Source organism: Schistosoma mansoni, chromosome W (genome assembly GCF_000237925.1).
Source record: "Schistosoma mansoni strain Puerto Rico chromosome W, complete genome".
Classification (NCBI taxonomy): Eukaryota; Metazoa; Platyhelminthes; class Trematoda; order Strigeidida; family Schistosomatidae; genus Schistosoma; species Schistosoma mansoni.
This window is the reverse complement of record NC_031502.1, coordinates 4,287,592-4,308,557: the sequence shown is the minus strand read 5'-3', so window position 1 is coordinate 4,308,557 and position 20,966 is coordinate 4,287,592. Positions and strand designations below refer to the sequence as shown.

At 32.2% G+C, this 20,966-nt stretch overlaps 2 protein-coding genes across 2 annotated transcripts in view; one reads left to right on the top strand and one right to left on the bottom strand.

Moving 5' to 3' along the window:
• The window catches only part of Smp_017720 (putative zinc finger protein), a gene marked incomplete at both ends in the record, with an annotated part of 17,918 nt that extends 14,692 nt beyond the window's left edge, over positions 1 to 3,226 (top strand). Inside the window, one exon of the mRNA XM_018799969.1 lies at positions 3,086 to 3,226. Coding sequence (XP_018653829.1) covers positions 3,086 to 3,226 — 141 coding nt within the window. The remainder of the gene's footprint in view (positions 1 to 3,085) is intronic.
• A 2,829-nt stretch (positions 3,227 to 6,055) lies between these two features.
• Smp_017730 (200-kDa GPI-anchored surface glycoprotein) overlaps positions 6,056 to 20,966 on the bottom strand; it is a 115,300-nt gene continuing 100,389 nt past the window's right edge. Inside the window, exons 16-21 of the mRNA XM_018799968.1 lie at positions 19,514 to 19,838; positions 14,847 to 15,155; positions 11,979 to 12,374; positions 9,577 to 9,794; positions 8,368 to 8,716; positions 6,056 to 7,811 (exon numbers count right to left, since the gene is read on the bottom strand). Of these exons, the coding sequence (XP_018653828.1) occupies positions 7,639 to 7,811; positions 8,368 to 8,716; positions 9,577 to 9,794; positions 11,979 to 12,374; positions 14,847 to 15,155; positions 19,514 to 19,838 (1,770 nt within the window). The 3' untranslated portion in view covers positions 6,056 to 7,638. The remainder of the gene's footprint in view (positions 7,812 to 8,367; positions 8,717 to 9,576; positions 9,795 to 11,978; positions 12,375 to 14,846; positions 15,156 to 19,513; positions 19,839 to 20,966) is intronic.

The window sequence follows — 20,966 nt, the reverse complement described above, 5'->3', positions numbered from 1 at the left end:
ATGAGCAGATACATGAGAGCATACAGTGATTATCATGAGAACGGAAACACACATTAATTATAAAAGATTTATTTCGGCCTTTTTTTTAGAAAAGAAAAAAACACGCTCTAACTTATTCCTGTATGATAACTGACATGGATTTATTAAATCAAATTTTTTCATTGTTTTATTATTGTTATAAATTTCGTGCGAACTTCTCTAAATCAGTCAACTATTTTTATTCATGTATGCCAGTCTGTTTAGGATTATATTATTATCATGAAGATAGTTAACCGTATAAACTTAAGGTGTACTCACACTTTTTATTTGACTTATTCAACGATAGAATCATTTCATTTCTAATTACATAGGCTACATCAACTATGGTTTATAGACGTTCATTTTAAGTAACCTTGCATGGTAAACTCTGTTTTCTCTCTTCTTAATAAATAGTGCTTATTGCGGATACAACTTTATAATTTATTGACCATTGAGTAGTGACTATTATCATGTTTATCTAGGCATTTAGCCTTATTCAAAATTCTTTCATTCAAATTGCAAATGAATGACTCACTATCTTATGTACTATGCCGAGAAGTTAGATAGTTAAAGGTAGGCGGCAGGAAATACTGGACATAGGTTTCATGTTAGTCGGCACTCGTCAGTAAGGTGTACCTTATATTATGAAGTTGAGTAGAGTGGGTTTGTATACCAAAGGGTGGAGAAACAGTCCCCTCAAGATCATAGTTTCTCTTTGCTCGCGTGTATCAACTAGCATGAAGACTAGGTCAAGCAGGGTTTTCTGATAACTATTTCTTATTACCTAGAAAAGGAATGTGTAACTTTACCAAACCAAATTTTGTTATTCTGACCGTTATTACAGTAACCTTGACATGACATTTAGCTTATTTTCCGTTATACTCATGAAGTGAGTTTTTATTCATCTACTTATCATAACATTTCAACTTCTCACATTTAATATGTGATCAACATTAAATCCACTGTTTTCTATGTATAACATCGACTAATTTAATTTAAGTACCTTGTGCTAAGCACTGATATATAGACTTTATGGGTTTGCCTTTAACTGCAAAATCTTAAAATTTACATGATAGACTACGGATGGTAAGCTCAAACATTCCTACTACTATTGAACACATGAAATAATTAAGAAACATACTTTTCCTTTGTGAATTAAAATAAAAATCTGATTTAATTCTTTTTTTCCACAAACTGATGCCGATTTTAGTGCAGAGGTGTTTTCTGTTAGGCAGCTACTCAATCCGAAATATTTACAATTTTCATATGAACTGAATGAAATATTTAGAATAAACCGTATACATATTATCGTAGACTGCAATTCATAAATGCAAATCCATTAGGGAAATACATTAGTTGCATGTAATTGCAACAAAAAAAATCGTCTATAAAAATAGTTACTGTACAAATAGGTCTGGTTTCATGTTGCGTTTTCTGAAGGCTTTCGTCATGGATAAATTGTATATGTGTAAATCTTTCAGTAAATTAACTTTTATCTAATAAATAATATCTACTAACAAATTTGATGGGTTATGTAATTACTACGTGTTACCAAGTAGAAGATTTTGTAGTTTTGTGCAGTACTTTACTCAGACGTTCTGTAGGAATTTTGCTTTATGAATGATCTATAAACATGGCTTCACAGGATGAGGTGAGCGAATGTGTATATATTGAACTGCCGAAATGAAAAGTTTCTGCCCTGAAATATTTGTCTTACTTCCTAAACGGATGTACAAAATATTCCAAACTAAGGGCTTATTCACTGATATGTGATAGCATCCGTCTTAGAGTGAGCATAGATAGAATTGTAATTTACGCATCCAATCCATGATAATATAAATCCAGCCGACATTCATCGACGAACATGTGTTAGGTAAATGGTGAAATGATAAGAAGTACGGAAAATGTTTTAGTTAGTTGCCACTATTGCTTCACTAATGATCTTCAATTACTCTTAGAGCGACATAGAGGAAGTTTAGTCTATTTTCAGCCAATCAGAATGCAAGCGATATAAATGAATAATTTATTGCTTGGAAAAACCAAAAGTGGTTGAGATGAGGATTCAGGGTTAACAGTTTAGCTAAATAATAAGGACTAAGGGTTAAAGTAAGAGTTAGGAAGTAGAGTAAGGACTTAGGGTTGGGACTATGTTTTAGAATTGCGGTTAAGATTCAGTGTTGGAAGTTGGCGTTATGAGTTAGCGCTAAGATTAGGAATCGCGGTAAGGGGTTTAGGTTAGGAGTAATATTTAGAAATAAAATAGAATGCCATGTAAACATGTGTAAAGGATTATGGAATCAGCTCTTTAATTCAAAATATCAAGAATATTTAAGTTACTTTTAAAAGCCCATAAATCACAGTCACTATTATTTAATCTTTCTATGTTAGTGATTAAACATTGGTGAGTCTTATTCGGTTCTTAATAAGATACAAGCTGCCCCCAATTGGGTTTTCTATTTGACTGCTAAATCAGATTGATTCGTTAGTCATGTGTTCTTTTATCCATGTATATAGTACAAAATTAAAGGGGTTGTGCTGTGCAGAGATTAACATGTTTGTATTTTCTTTATCCGAACTGTTTAAACATCTGGGCTACCTGTTCCTGTCATCTAGATGTTTCAACAAGTTATCTAATTTCGTTCGTTTTAATACATCATTATGCCTATTAATCACACAACCTATTCAGGTGCGTTTCTGAAAAGTGTAAGACCTTTCGTTGTAAAGGTTACAGAAGGCCTAATCAGAGATATCGTGGTTGCTGGCAATATGCAGCTAGAAGAATGTACATTATCCAGATGTCGATTGACTGGACTGCTAACTTCTAACTGGCGATCACTCAATATTTACGTCAGGAAGGACGAAGAACTAAGAAACGGAAACTTGTTGAATTACTTTGTGCTGAGAATTCTATATTGTACCAAAAACATAATATTGAATAAAGCTAACAATAATAATAATAAATAACTACTCACACATACTGTTCATTTTCATTCAATAATTCTATAGAAATACATCTCTATTCAAAAAATTTCATTTTATATTTACTTATTGTATTATCTATCTACAGGTTAATGGAAATTCTCCATCACAATGGAATCCGTCTTTGGATCAGTTCAATTCATATGAAATTGATCATACATCTAGACTTAAATATCACTGGAATGAAGATTCATCATATACTCATCATAATCACCAACATATTAAATAATATTGAACAAAATATAAGTGATTTTCAATGAAAGTTATCATTATAATTCATGGATGATCATTCAATTAAGAGAAAGACAAAAAAGTTTCTTCTTCTTTTTTTCAATAATCAATATTCATAGAAAACAACAGTTTTTGATTTTTATTGATTTTCCCTGATATTAAATGTTTATTCTTTGAATATTGGATTATTAAAAAAACATATTTTTACTTTTCAATATAACTGGTTCTGTTAACAACAACAACGAAACAGAAGAAGAAATTTTAATGTTTACTTTATTTTAATAATTTCATTGTACTTTGAAGAGATTTTTGTTTTATTAACTATTTGTTATAATTGGGTTTACCTATTCAGTTAAAGGATATATAAATTTATTACAATGAGTGAAGTGATATAACATGATGAATTAAGGCATTCGACCATTATAATCTGAACGTATTGTATGTTTATTCTCCGCTTCGTTTGTTCCCGTTTAAATGGTTAGTTATTAAAGCTAGCCGATGCTGTTATATTCATTATACGGACGATGTCAGGAGACTTTGAAAAGTTTCACCTACTTAATAACAAGTCAGAATGTTAATTCAAATCGAGTTGGTTTGGAGTATCCCGTTGTTAATATTCCGACTGGAACTCTATCAGTCTCGATCGGGCTGCATTTATTGTGTGCAGGTTCACCCTATATTGCCATTATAGCATAAGCTGAGATAGAACAAGTGAGTGCCTATCTGGACTCAGTAACTTTGTGTGTAACGGTTTGGTGTTTTGAAGAGAACTGAAGTGGTTTCGAGTCCCACAGTCAAGATCAACTATGGTATCTGGGTCCATCCAGCTGATGAACAACAAACAGGACGAAACGCGCATCCTAGATTCCGTTGCTAGCTTCATTCTATCCAATGTGTATCGATAAGTATGTAGGTGATACGATAGGATAAGTGATTACAGATAGCGAAAAAAACAGAACATATCAAAACTGTTTAAATGATTAGTGAAACTATGATAATTTGGAATTGGTTTGTGGATTTTAAAATCACAGTATATACGATATAAGAGTTCAATTTTCTGACTACAGAGCATTTAAATTATGGATGTATGATAACCCTTTAGTTGTAACTGAAAGGTCTCAGTGTTATTAGTGTGAACGCCTGTTTTAGGTTTAACGAAGTAATACTTATGGGGGAAAACACTATTTTGATTAACTGTACGCTCTCCAATCCTCAAAATAGATCAGCGTTCCTGATTAGATATATTTTCTGTTGATAGGTATTAAGGTTGGAACCACTCGATTTCAAATGCAATAGTTCTGTCCAAAATCCCGAAGGCTTATTAGGTCAGAGGAAATATTCCAGGATATTGCTCCTTCCATAAATATACTTCCGGTTACTAACAACAATTTTATCGGTTTCTGTAAAACTATCGAAACCTACAAGTTGTAGATTAAAATTTGAAAACATTCCTGAACATTTGTATCGACACCATTTTGATTCCTATGCAAGAGTCAGGTTCGCTGAAGGTGTTGAAATCGCTACCAGTGGTATGACTATTCAGTGAATAAAAAGTGTTATATTGTCACAATCTCAGTTTCAAAAGAGCAAAGAAAATCTCATTCACACCAATTTCCTTTGTTAACGTACATTACATCTCACGATTGTCATCTCGAGAATCCATACATCGTCTTTTATTCATTCCATTAACATAATCACAAACAATGGTAGCCATGAATCGTAACATCCTTATTCAAATCCATAATTAAACGATCTAAGATAGAAATTTCCTTTTTAAACATACCTCGTAACCTCGAAATCGCCACGTGAAATCTAATTGGTTCGTCAGTATAGTGGAGACAGATTACGCTATACTTCAAACTTCACTGTCGCTCAAAGTCGTGTATAGAGATTTGGTCTTGGATACTAAATTACATTTATTTTCTTAAAGATACTGTGACAGTGAGATATGAGCTAGTAACTATGTTAGATATATTAAAGCAAACGGTCAAAATGTCATATTGGTTTTTTAGACATCCGATTATGATAAATGGTTCATCAGGTCGATTATGTACATATTTCCAAAAAATTCCAATTAGCTTCATTTATATTGTTTGGGAAATGATCGAAGCTTGATCAATGCATAGAGAAGTCATACAGACAGGCTATATTCACCACACAAGGAGAGCTCCTTTGAAGCGCATATCTTGATATCTGTCTGCCTGGTTATGTAAGGAATATAAAACTCAGTCTAAAGATCAATCCCTGAATATCTAGTTAATTCTGGTCACTTAGTTACACTGAAGTCCTCCTTCAAATTAGTCTATACATTAAGAAAATTTGATTTAAAAAAGAATACAACTATAAAACATATGCACAACAGAGGCTCTACCTGACCATCAATTAAAGTCTAACAATTGTGTATCATACCTTGTTTACTATCCTCCTTAATCTTTCGCTTTCCCTTTTCCACTCCTTTGTAATTATCTTCTACAATTACTAATTAGCCAACATTATAACTTCTTACTTTCCTATTTTAAATATTTATCAAGTGAACAGTTATTTCCACATTGACGTTTTTTATTATCTGTCGGATTATTTTATAGCTTCATTTAAATATCTAGTTTTTGTAAACAGTTTATGGGACGATATCAATTCAACTTTTTAAAATTGCTCAACGTCACTCTATTTTACTACAGACTATTATTTTTGATAAATAGTTAACTGTGAATGCAGTAAATGAAATCGTTGCAAAGATTTCCGACTAACCCAGCACAAATCCTAAGTTGCAGTTTATACTACTTATTTTAGATTTCGATAGGTAAAAACAAATGCACAAAAACAAAGTATCTACGTCAACGGATATATTCACATAAAAAATAAATGACAAAATGATTTAATGCATCATCGTTCGTTGACTTAATCAGAAAAAAGATTACCCACTGTAAAGGAAGAAATTAGCCAGAGATAAATTAAAAGGGTGATAAGATTAATTTATTGTTAAGTTGTACTTCTTTTGCATGATTCTCTTGGTGTTCCGATTTCCAAAATATAACAAGACAGGTATAATTATGATAAAAACAACTACAGAAAAGCAATCAAAGAAGAGTGTAGGCTGTTTAGTCTTATTAATGAAGTAACCGAGAATCATAACAATAATGATATTAATAATAGTAGTGGTTATATGAGCTCTGGTATGTAGATATTTGCACAAATATTTTTAGCTGCAATCGAAAAAAGAACAATACGAACACTAGTGAATAGGGAGGATGTGATTGACAATAGTAACAACATTTAAAGCATTATTTAATGGTGATAATAATAATAATGTGAAGAACAGTCACCATAATTTAATATTTTTATGGATCATTTGTTTTTTGTTTAGCGATTCACATAAACAACAAGCGACAGATAAATACGTAAAGTAAGATAAGGGAAGTTTTGGACAAAAAATTGATCGGTGGAATAAGCAAACAAAAATGATGCAAGCCCAAAGCGATATCTCATCGAAATATATCTCAACAAGATATACCATCGGACTAACATTAACCAGGGATATATTTTACTGATCTATCTATCTAATTGTCTAATAAGATAATAATATTCTATTCATGACACGGAATGCTAGTTATTTTCTAGGCTAAAATGGAGTTGTAGGAAATAAAATGAATGAATAAACAACACTCAAGAAAAAATAAACGGATAAATATTTATCGAGAGAAATCACCATCAACTATATAGATTGTATTGTAAAATGACATCTAATAATAATGCAAGGGAAAGTAAATTGTTTTTTTCTGGGAAATACATAACTTCAGTGGGTCAATTCGACTAATGGAAACCGCGAAAAAAGAGCCAAGATTAGGCATATTTATCTCATATAAGATTTGAGGTGTGTGTGTGTGTGTGCTGAGGGAGTGAACACAACACAAACGAGATGATAGTTTGAAATAAAAAGAATGAAGCAATAGAAATAAATATTCCTTCTGACTGCTTAAGCGATAAAATTCGATATTCAACTAAAGACTATGAATAGATTAATTTAATAAAATAAATTCGGTCTGGAACCACTAAAAATAACTAGAAAAGGCATACAGAATGACGCCTATCCAATATCTATTCAACTACTTACACTGAAATAAGTTCTCTTCGTGTATACATTTATATGGTTGTGGGTGAATAGAGGTGGTCGAGAATACAATTTAGGAAAATAACGAAGACGAAAAACACAATAACACTAAAAACAACGAGAACTATAATCAGTCCAAATGAAAACAAAAAAAGAAACGGAAAGGAAAGCATGTGTTGAAGCAAAACTAATAATAATAATCATTGTTCATGCTCTGACTAATGTAATGTAATCAATTTACTTCTTTAAGAAATCTTTCCATTTGTTTATTTGTCTTTGGCTTTGAATTAGCCGGAAAATTTTCAATTACGCATAAAAATAATCATTAAAGCCATAAGATTCATATAGAGTAACAATGAAATTGATTTCTTCTCTGTATTATTTTTTTTATCATCTGATTGTACCTCATCTGGTTCCTCATTGAGAGAACTTTTTAAAATTGACAAATTGTCATTGTCATCACCTTGTTTTGCATCTGGAAAATATAATTAAACATACAAGCAATAACAAACAAATGGAGAAAAACAAAGGTGTAACGGTTTATGTATCTGGCATATGTTGTTGTTATTAATCATAAACCGAAATTGAAATCACGAATCTATCTAAGTTGGAAAACCAATGAAAACCAGTAACTAATGGGTGTGTATCCACGATCCCACATATGGGACTGGAACCCAGTACCATTCACTTCAAACGCCATAGCGTTATCCCAAAATGAACATCAACTCTGAGATGCAAGTACATCTAGCTGCCGAGTCCCGAATAGGACATAACATGCGTCTTAGATTCCACAGCTAGCCACCATCCATCTCTGTCATCTATCCCAAAATAGACTGCTACATTGCAGTACTTAACATTAGTGGGGAGATTTAAACAACCAAGAAAAATCAATTGAAGATTTGGAAAGTTACGTCTAATGGGCACGCAGATAATTGATGTATTTTAGTAAGAAATTGTTTTGAAACAGTCAAATGTTGGATGTGATAAGAAGTGAACTTCATTATGAAATATTCATAGCAATATTGACTTACCCAATAATGTTTTCATGGGAATTTCACTCTTCTCAAGTATTTCGTCACTATCGTCGTTAGTTTCAGGAATGGTAACTTTCGACAATGATTCAGCTGCTTCATCTGAATCCATTGGAAGAATTCCTTTCGGTCTTACGTAACGACATGATAAAATACCATCGGCAACTTTTTCTGCATATTTACTGTCAAATATTAAACTTAAACGTTCTGCAGTATACATTTGTTTTGGTTGATGTTCTTGTTCAATCAGTCCTGATTGTACAAGTTGCTGAGGTCCAGTTGAACCTGGCCATGTCGCTGGTATGCTATCAGTTAGTTGAAATGCTAAACTGACGATTTCATCAATTTCCTAATTGGTTAACAAAGTATGTATAGAGTTTAATTTGAAGTAGGTTGATATAAATTGAAGCAAATTTTCAAACAATTATTTTATTTAAAAGAGTATTTATAGAGATTGACTTAATTTACAAGCTATATTTGACAAAGATCGAAGTTCGAATTGTACCATTGGATGACAAAATAGTAATTAAGTGCTCACACTGGAATCTGGAAATCTTTGACTCAGTAATAGGTAGGCTCGTAGATGGGTCGGTGATGAGAAATCCAAAACTAGAACAAAACAACCCAAAATGTCTCCCCGATTTTTAATGGAACCCTAACTGAGATAAATATGTGAGTAATACGATCTATAAATTATTATTTCTCTGAGAAAACAATTATGACAATATTTTTCGTCCGATATTCTCCAAGGAATGTACCATGAGACCACGAAACCATCGTTATGAACATAAGATCCTGAAGTAGACTATCTGCAATTCCGTCTTAAAAATCGGGCATAAATTCATTCTGATTGATTGATTTCATTTATTTCAAGGCTTTCATCACATTTTAGCCCTACTTTGATCAGTTACAAAATAAAAAAATTTATCTAGTTGCTAGTTTCTTCTGACTGAACACTAAAGTAGCTGGAGGACAGATAGGCATTAAGGGTTCGACCGTTGTTCATTAGTCACTGATAAATTAGATCACTGATCATACAGGTAGTAATGGCGAAGTAATCAGTTATTGGATTAAATAATACAGTTGCTCCTATAATAATGATACAATCACAAGCGTTGCAAAATAATGTATGAATCTATACTTTTGAAGATATAACACATCAACACCTTGGTAAGTTATAACACAATAAAGGAATATCTATTTACTAACTTTTTCGTCCAATGATTTCGTATTCCCATCAGATTCTTGATCATTTTCTTCATCTTTTGGATTGGAATGTACAATCGTAATAACCTTATCTGACTTATTATCAGTATTCAATGGAATGTAGACCCATTGTAGACGATCTTTAGAATGTGCTGGGTATCCTTGACAATGTACACTAATCTGACCGTTTTCCAATTTTATTGGAGTAAGTATTTTCAAAACTATAATTAAAAATATTTGAATATTGACAACGAAAAATAACCATCAGTAATATGAGGTTTTGTATAGATTGCGGAATGTCTATAGTTTAAAACACGAACTGATTTTAACTTCGAAGTGGTGGTCTAGCTAAGAACAGTTCGTCATTGAAACTTAGAAAAACAATTATCTAAAAGTAGCATTAAAATTTGTAGTGATTATATATACTGAGTAATAATGATCAATATTGTGTGCATGGAGTCTCCTTTTAAGAAATTTAAAGCACTTAGTCCCTTCGATAAATTTAGATAGTGTAATAAGAAGACGAAGATTATCAGAACTATACGATGTATTAGCGCAATATATTTCGAACAATCAGATCACACACATACTTGTTAAAATCATTCATATATAAAGATAAAAGGTCAACTAGACTAGAAATGGAGGGTGAGGGGAGACAAAGATAATGAAGAAAATAATATGAAAAACGCTGGATAATAAGCTAATATTACCAGGGTAGGGTAAAGATGGGAACTGTTTTTGAATACGTAAAGGGGAAGTGAGTTTTCAGATTTCCGAAGGTTCTATAAACATCAGTATACGCCCTTTTACACTTTTGTACAACAATACAAAAACTATGTCAAGGTCAATCTAATGACCTGTTTCAACTATGTGTTTGGCAGTAGATAAGGGATGGATATTTACCATCTACTCATATTGGGTCATTTGATTTTATTTGTTTTTGCAACCATTTAGTTACATGTTCAGAAACAGTAATTTGGAGACGACAATTAATCTTTCCTATGTCAAACCTTAACCAATCAGCGATGTTGCGCGACAATCTTTGGTGAATAACTACATCGCACCCAACACGGTTGAACTCCACAACGCCAAACTGAAGATTTATAATATCGGTAAAGTTTCACGAAACATTTAATTGAAAGTGTAGAAAGTTTTAACTCGACTAATTAATTCATCACAGTGAAACTAATTTGATTATTTAGAAGAATAAAATGATACCTAAACCCGTACTCTCCTTCTTATCATATTGTACAATTGAAAAAGGTGGCCTTGATGAAGAATTTTATTTATTAGGCAGAGTTTGTTTTTAATCAATAAAATGTAGATTTGTATGATTAGATTTTAGGGAAAATATAGTGCTTTTTCTATTAATTATGGTCTAATCCATTGTAGCTTTGGATTTCAACGACTGGAAACTAGTATTTTTATCCGTTGAAAAAATCAATGGTTATTTCAGCTTAGTAGGACGGTGGGTACAATTTTTTATGTGGAACACAAGATACTAAAATTTGTATCTCAGTGTGGACATTAGCTTCCGCTTTATTGAAACTTCATTTTTATTGAGACTTGTAAATCTTTTATGAATGTAATTGAAATAATGATTAGGGATTTCCGATTGTATTTTACAATTTACAACAGTACTATATTAAATAAACAAAATCTCTCCTTCAAATTACCTGTACTCTACCACAGAGATGAAGTTTAATGCCTGATTAATTGATTTTTCCTCATTGAAACCTCAAATTATTATATAACTGAATACAGTAGTTTAACAGTCTATCAGTGCGCTTCCTGGTTCTCAACTGAGGTCAATATATGGCAAATACTACATATATATTACATAAACAAATAAATTTCTTTCTGTATAGATAAATGCAAGTGGTTACTATGATAAATAAATAACTAGTCCAATTATTTCTTCATTTTAATTATTTCAATATTATTTTCAATTATTCACCGATAGTATACAAATCTACTGAATGTTCAGTTACAACTCTTAACATTAATAACAGGAAAACAAAGACGCTTCAGAATAAACGTTATATACTCGTTGTGCATGTTAGTGGCTACTTGGATTCAGTAGTTTAGTTGAAAATATATTAGTGTTTGATGATAAAGGTTCCAAATTCAAATCCCAGTCTGAAAATTACCACTGTAATGTAAGTTTATTGAAATGACGAATCCTAAACAGGATACAACACGTGTCCTGGATTCCACTAGCAGACAAAAAAACTAATTTTACCGAACCAAGTGACTCCATGATAATAACAAAAGTAATCTGCTTGGAATGTATACACGTTAATAGAATTTGATTAATTTTAACCTTTAATATCAATATATCTGGAAGAATACAAGTCTTCACAAATTATACAAATAAATAAACATTTTTGTAATATTACACTTACCAGATTTCAAGGATACCTTAATGGTTGCATGTGTAATTTTAGAAAAATCATTATCATTCGTCATTATACTACCGGTTTCCATTCGTTCAATGTTCATTGTTGTCTGAATATTTTGTATTGTGCACATAAATTCACCAATAATTCCAGGTGAATTTTTTACTTTTAATTCTGACAACCAAACGCCTGATGATAATGTATCTTCAGGATTCTTTTGTTGAATGGTAATATGTTCAATAGTTTGTATTGCTTCAGTTATTTCTAACCATGGTGAATTTGAATTTGGTCGTTTATACCAAACAACTGATTGATGTAAATTACCCAAATTTGCAGTACAATCAAGGATGAGAGTTTTTCCAGGTTTATCAGAACTTTCAGGGGATTTGACCAACTTAATAACTGGGAGAAAGGAAATAAATAGGAAAAATGTTGAAGATTACATCTTTTAGTAAAACATAGGTTAATGCATTTAAAAAAATCAGTTCTTTTCACGTGGATCAAACGTTTCAGTGAGTGCCGTAAAGACTTCAGAGAGATTTTATAACCTTAAAATATGTCAATTGACTGTATTGATAAAAACAGATCTTCTATTCACTGTCCCTGTAATTCCTGACGAGTTAAATTCGAGGACATAAGGTGTGTACGTGATTATAACAAACTATTTCAAGTTCGCAAATTTATATGAAGTAGCATAAAAGCCTAGTTTCTGAAGATATTGAAGAATGTTTTACATGATGAGATCAGATTATTGCTAAGGATGAGAAGTAATTTGATGGGGGATAGGATTGATATATGTTAACCTTAGTTCGGACGTTTATCAAGTAAACTGTTTATCATGGTTTTCGTCTCAATAACTTAATTTATATATATATATATATATATATATATATATATATATATATCGAGCAGATTAAATATATTCTAGTTGACCTGGACATTCGATGTTTATGCTTCCGTGTCGCACCAAATAACTGTCCCTCTTCAACTTAAATAAACAGTATTGAAATACTAATAATTGTGTGCAAGTACCGGATTTTTTGTATTGCTCAAAATTTTAATGGTCAATTAATGGAAATGAACAATAATCTATTACAGTTAGTAAATACGACTTTTGAACTGTAAACACAGTATAACACTAATAATAGGACGTTTAGACTTATGCTGAAAGGGGTTTTTATGATTTTCATCATGGACCAAAACGCAAACAAAAGATTGACATAGATTCCAATCGTACCGAATGCATCTTAAGGATACGCTTCTCTGACGAATGCCTAGTTTAGAAAGAAACATAGGTCTAATAATTCTTGTCGATTATTTATAATCACTAAAAGTCGGTGGAACAGTTGAAAGATAAATGATATGAAACAAAGTACAATATTATCCTAGACAGGAATACATTATATTCGGGAGAACAAGGATCATTTAAAATCAACAAATATATAAAGGATATGATCAAATTTTCATCGTTATTTCAAGAATCTGTCAAATTAAGCCTTAATCTTGCTATGATGTGCGGCAAGTGAAAGTACGTTGTGATTAGCTACTGGTTGTGTACAGATAGATATTCAGCTCACTAACTATTCAATAAATTATTTTTTACTGAGTGTAAACTGCTTGTAATTGTGTTGAATGAAGTATTGTATAGTCTGTCTCCTCTGGTTCTCTATTACCGCTCGTCAATCCTGCATCTGGTGTGAAGTGATCCAGTCTGTGCATAGCACATTGATTGAGTATTCAATCCAAAAATACCATAATCTCAGTGGTCAATCATATGATATTGTGGAAAATGAAAATATTTTAATCCACTTATTATATCAGTTTATCAATTTCAAGCATCTCAGGGAGTATTTATTGACAGAATTTTTCTCACTTCAAACTTTGTTTCAAAATACATTCAAAGGTATCTTCAATCACTTATGGGATTTCGCTCAAATCTTGATGAGACCTTCTCAAAAATCTGATCACTTGGGCAGTATAGTTTACTTTGAATAACAATCAGAATTCACAAATAATTGATTTTGGAAATATATCCTTTAGCAGTATGTACTTGAAATTTAATAAAACACCATCAGAAACGATTGGAATTCGAATAAGGCAATCTCATTAGACTTACAAAATACACAAAAAGTATAATTATGTGTTAGTTACTGACGCCATGAAATAATGAAAGAAAGTGTACTTTTGAATGTACAGACACTGACAATCAAATCCAAACAACATTTTAAATATAATATTTATTGTTCAACATAGTGCACACAGTGGCGAATTTTCTTTGATTTAGTATAGGGGAATTTGTGGAAATTACGTAACTTTCATTGTTTTAATAAAAAAAACGATTTTAGCTCAACAACCTTTGTAAACCTGGAACCACTGAATGGTCTTTCTCAGTACTAGTATGAAACTTCTCAGCTGTACGCATCCATGGTCCCGCAACCGGGAATCAAACTTAGGACTCAAATACTTGCATAAGAAATCTTCACCTATAGACCTCAGAGTCACCAGCCAATAGTGCATCCATCTAACTTCGATCAATTTACGGCAACACACAACCCTCAGTCTATAATAGAACGAAACAAGACTTTCAATAGTGTTCTAGCTAAGATTATTTCGTGAATAAAACTATGAAGATTTTAATCAGTTTAATTAACTTGTTCATTAGTTACGTGGTTATGAGTCACACTCAGTTTGAGAGTTAGTGATACAATCCGGCTGCCCAAACTGATGTTAGGTAACATAGACTGGTGTTCACATTGCAAACTGACCAATAATATCTGATTAGTACCAAAGGTAGAACTAGACGAACATATCAATGGCCACTACTCAGTGATCAATCATTCTTTTAACCACTCAATAAAAAACAGAGAAACATACCTTCTTTCATTTTCAAGCTAAATGTTTGTTTATTGTTTGATGGTGAATGCAAACATGTGTATTTGCCAACTTTATTCAAATTAACTTTTGGTATAATTAATTTAATTGACAATTTTACATCGTCATTTTCATCTTTTATAGTGTATGGTTGATCATCATTATCATCGTCTGATTTCATTTCATTCATGATTTCAACTTTCTCACCAGATGGTAACATCCAGTCTAACTGTCCAGGACTAGCTGTACGACATGTGATAATAATTTTTTCACCGAATTCAACAATTTTCGAATTAATATCAACTTCCAAGTCTACCAGGCGCATGAAATTAATAGAGAACAATAATTATATAAAAGTGTTGATGATAGTTATTTGGAAATTATGATTAGTTAAAGTACAGAAGCCTACAAGCCAGTTTACCGAAATTTCTGATTGAATAAATTCTGATCAGATCTGACATTTAAAAGCCTGATTCACAGACAGTGATCGATAGAAATTGGTTTCAGTGAAGAGACCAATGAAAAGCAGGAAACACCGGGAAGCTACTTCGTCTAAGTATGGAACCTCTCGGCAGTACGTATCCATGATTTCGCAAAGGAATAGATCCAAAACATTTAGGTCTCAGTAAGAGCGCCTAATGTTTAAACCACTGGACTGACATCCAATGTTACACACTCTCACTGTTCAAGCATTCGTCTCAGGTCTCTAGGTAATATATATTCATGGTGGCGTCCTGCATATACAGCTTTGAATGATCCTTTACTAAGATGACACAAATGTCCAGTTTTCCCTCATTATCAGTGATATTTAAATTGACACCAGTATGTGGCGAATACCACCTTGAAAAACTAAGCTAATATTTACAAAACTCATTAAATCAAATCATTTGTTAGGACAAATGACTTTAGAATTAAAAGACATCCACACTGTGCCAAAGTGACAATGGCCAAAAAATTGATCACAAGAGTTCAAAAACTTGTCACTGAACCAAATGGTATAGAAATGAAAATGAATTTAATTATATCCAATCTAATGATGAACAATTATCCGAAGGATTTTATAAAAATAATTAAGAACGGAAAACAAAACGATATTATTAAAAAAAGAGTTAAGAAGAAAGAATGGGTTAACACAGTGGTGATCGCATATCGTAAAGGTATTTCAGAAGAGATCAGAAAGATCCTAACTATTCAAAATATAAGAGTATTCTTTTGAACAAACAATACTTTAATATCAAAACTAATGAGAATCAAAGATCCAATACACTAGGAGGGACAACAAAATTGTGTCTATGAAATCAAATGTAGTGACTGTAATGCAAAATATGTAGATGAAACATCAAGGAACACAAACTATGCTTAAAGCACATTCCTGAGTCCTCAGATGATGTATGAAAACTTGAGAGCAAGTCAGTGCTAGCATTGCACTCGATTGAATTGGGTCATAAAATTGATTCCAATGAGCAGAAAAGTTCTTCAAAAAGGCTTTAATTCTTACAAAGAGAGACTAACAGCCGAGGCCCCACACATATGGGTAAATCCAAACAGTATTAATAGAAGAGATGGAATAGAATTAGCTGCACCATGGCAACTAATCATTAATAAGTAAAACCTGAACTCCTTTTCCATTTTATCTATCTCGTATTATCTGAGTAATAATAATTACATTCAATGGTTACGATCAGTTGTCTTATCTGAATTTATTAAACAATTAACTGGAATACAAATATTCAGTTACGAATACATTCTTCCTCTTTGAATTCATTCCTTTATCTTGTTTATTTATCTTCATTTTATGCATGCTGTGACATTTTGATTCCTATCATTTATAAAATTAAATGTTTTCTTAAAAATTCACCAACCAGAGACAATATATAGTAAATGAAATTTCTTCTCACTTATGTATAAACACAATATGTTATCCTAACACTTCGTTTCACACCACATGTCTCTTACACACTAATACATATACCTACTTTAAACATATTTTAACGTTGATCGGATGACCTATTCAGTATACAATGAACCGACGAACCATGTACCTATTTATATTCGATAATTTTCATGTTTGATTGTATTTCCTTGAAAAAGCTTGGACCAGATTGCCAGGTGGAACGTTGGATTTTACAAATACATTCTTTCTATTTAATGTCTCACATCAACTTGGCGCCCAAATACTGTGGAACTATCAGATCTAATTTAGACGAAGGTTTTTATATAGTTAAAGACATCGTAAGATTCAAACAAACAATACCAAGTGAATTAAAATGATATGAGTTGAAAATTGTCAACAAAAGTAGTTTAAATTGTATTGAGATTACTAGTATGTATGGTGTCCTGGAATCAATTTTTACGTTGATTAAAATCACAAGATTACTTAATCGTAATAAATACAGGTAGCATAGAGGAGTGTGAGAAATGATAGCATAATTACCAAGCCGGTCAAATACCTGACCTGAGAGTATGGAATTTATGAACTAATATAAGTTAAGCAAGGGAAATTCAGCAGACAGTATGGAGATGTGTTCAAGCTAAGCGAGTAGATGGTATCAGATCAAGTTTTACTTGACAGTATTACCGAGTTACAGGGCCAAAAGCTGATTAATATAGAAAAAGAGATTAAATATGTTGTTTATAGATGTATTGTTCCGGTTTTTAAAACATGTATAACTATTAATTCTGTAATTCGATGGATATAATGAATACTCCCTTTCGTTAATTTATTTTAACACAGTGGATCATTGCTTATTACTGTCTGTCTAATCGTATGGTTGGACTACATGGATATCATTTTTGACGCTACTAATAATAATCTTAGGATATCATTATGGAATTTTATGGAGATTATAGAATTTTCATAGTTTTTAAATCATGAACTAGTATTAGTTATACCATCTTTGGAAGCCTGGAAGTGCTGGGCAATTGTGTCATTCTAGTATAGAATTCCTCAACAATCCGTGTCTGCGACCCCGCAGCCGGGAATAGTATACAAGGCCTTTGATCTCATGCGCGAACACTTAACCTCTGGACCGTTGAGCCGGCATTCAACGGTGGTAGTGTCTAACTCCAATCATTTCATGATTTCATGTAACGCTCATCCATTGTCTGAGGTAGATAACTGTCCCTTACTTGACATGGTTGAACTTCACCGGTCACGGCTTCTCACTAAAGAACTACAGGAATTGTATCTAAAAGCTAGTCACCAAAGGGGACATGATTATTATCACTATAGGGTTGTGGGGATCATAGTTTTCATAATTTTAAAAAAATCACCAACTAATCGTGCATTGATTGAAGTTGGACGTTAACTTCGTTGGATGTCGGTTCAGTGTCCTAGAGGTTTGGTGTCTGTGAATTGTGTCCGAATTGAAACATCGTCAAAACATGGATCAATGGTCAGTGTAACTTGTTTCACAGGAGTGATTATATTGATAGTTTATTATCGCATATTATTATTACTTAGAAGTGATTTAGTAAAAATTTGTGTCCTACTGTTAGATCTAGCAAATTGTTCAGTCAACATGTTCTCAATATGACTTAGGGAAATCTCGTTTCTAACAAAACACAGCTTATTCATGATCTATGTCACAGATGTTAGTAAAATTGCAGATTATTTTGGCTTCATAAGCCTCAAATTTCACTGAAAGCCAGAAGAAAAAAGATCGTTCCAATGGTTTAGTTATCTCTTTTTATACGTTGTATTCCTATAAAAAATTCTTGTAAGCACTGTTACAGATAGACTTGGTGATGTGAGGGTTGTGACTGGTTACTGAGTGAAGATACATATCCAACGCCTGTAAAACAATGAGTGTTTTTTCACAGTAGCTCAGAAGCTGTAGTATTTATTACTCAGTCTAGTGTTGATTATAATTATTCTATTACTTACCTGTCATATTATCTCATATTGTTTTAATAAAGGATAAACGGTAATTGGCCAATATAACAATTATTTTTATTAGTTGATGACTACACTACATTCTGTTTTGGAGTTCTTGCTATTATAAATGTGATCAGGTTAATCGGCCTATGCGATTTCGTGATATCTTCACTCGTTTAATTATGAATATTAGTGACTTCTAGTTGTCGAATTGGAGAGTATACATTAGTGATATTGGCTACAATACTGAGATATCGACCGATAAGTATCAGGTTTGTGTTCCGATCGTTCGACAAATGTTCTACGAGCGACTATCATGAAGTTTTAAACTGGTTTAGGAAAGGGGTTTGTTGTGAAAAGGTTAAGTGTGACATTTTATGAAGAAAATTCAGCTATGTCCCTTACCAAGTGGTGTAGACTTCATACTTTGAATCCATCCAAAGAATATAATTTATGGTTGAGGATATTAAATGATATCAATTCACGTAGCAACAATTATAGTCACCCCTTACTGCTTCTTACAGTCTTAGTTCAACATTATTTGTAAACTGGTCATTTTTTGATCCGATTCAAACGCTTCACTACTTTCTCCTCTAGTGTCTTTAAAGCGATTACTTTCTTCTTTCTCTCTGTATACTGATATGAGATGTAGCAACCTGAACTGACACACACACACACATACACTTTCGTTTTAGTTCCTAGGTTGGGTTAAGACTGATTGAATATCGATTTAAAGTGATATGAATTATTGTAGTCATTCATTTTGAAAAAAAACTTATGATGTAACACATACCACTAACAGTCACAGTGACCTTATGCAATTCTGTAGGTTTATTCATTAGCTCCAATATTGATGGTCTGATGAAACAAGCATAAACACCACCATGTTGTTTATTGACAGGATCAAATATTAACGATTCCATAGCATACCATAATGGGCCAGATTGTGCTTCTTGTGTTTTTAATGAACGACTACCATCTGGCAAACGACCACCATCAAATAATTTCCATTCTAAACTTTTTTGTGATGTATCATTTGGTCCAACAGATCCAGTACAGTTGATAACTACACGTTCACCTGGTGATATAAACACTTCTTCAGTTTGTACATGTACTTCTACAATAACATGAAGAGAAAAAAGAGGGATTACATTCAGAGGAAATGTGATGTTTGTATAATCTTTGATGGTGTTTTGTTTTAAGATTTAAATATTTTCATTATGGGACTTGCACTGTCATTCTAGACTGAATCATCATGTGGAGATAAGCTTTTCACTTATTTTATTTCTACATGAAGTAGACGATGATGACGTTGTGCAAAACGTTTGATGAAGGCCTCACAACTAAACTATCTAGCTCAGATAAAATAACACCATCGAAAGCATCTACCTTATTTGTAAATCTCTATCGTTCGTATTAATTAATGAATGCTTTATACATTATTGCTAACTTATCTCACAGATTTGATCCCACCCATCCATTAGTGTATATGTTCCGGTGTTTTTTTCCGTTCTCCATAGCTAGGATATAATAAAATGCATATCTTATTTTTCTAAACAGAGATATATTCCACTGATAAGTATGTCTAAAATATTCTGACATACATACACTGATGATTTGAATAACTTCATTGAAGAGTGGACATCCAAATCTTACAGAAATTATGTAGTTTCTTGAAGCCGAATTTTACAACATAGTGACATATACTACAGTTTTTCATAATGATTACTTTCGTTCATCCATTAATTAATCACAAAATACTCAATTCAGCTACTCAATTGTATGATTCGACCTATGAAGAACAGTTGTTAACGTGTTACTATTGATTAGACATAACTGGCTCAGAATGTACAGATTTATGTTATGGCCTTTGAGATTAAGTTCATCTAAGAGAGGTCAAGTGATCTCAGACTGTTGCTAGGTGAGGACTTAAAATTTTACGGTTAAAACAACAATATACTCAATTGGCGAGAACAACTTACAGATTCATAAAACATACGAGAACACTAACTACCAACATTTGTTTACAAAAACTTAGTCAACTCCATGTATTTACATCCAAGTATGATGAGTGTAGAGAAAAAACACTCCAACTCACCAGTTACCTACTAAAGGACGTTGAAGTTGGTAAAATAGGTGGTGAGATCACCTCTGATTGCGATTTGTTATGCTGTGGTTACTCATGAAATGTAATTATCTATTTTAGCTTATGTTTATCTGCAAAATACATTCATATTCAGCCACCC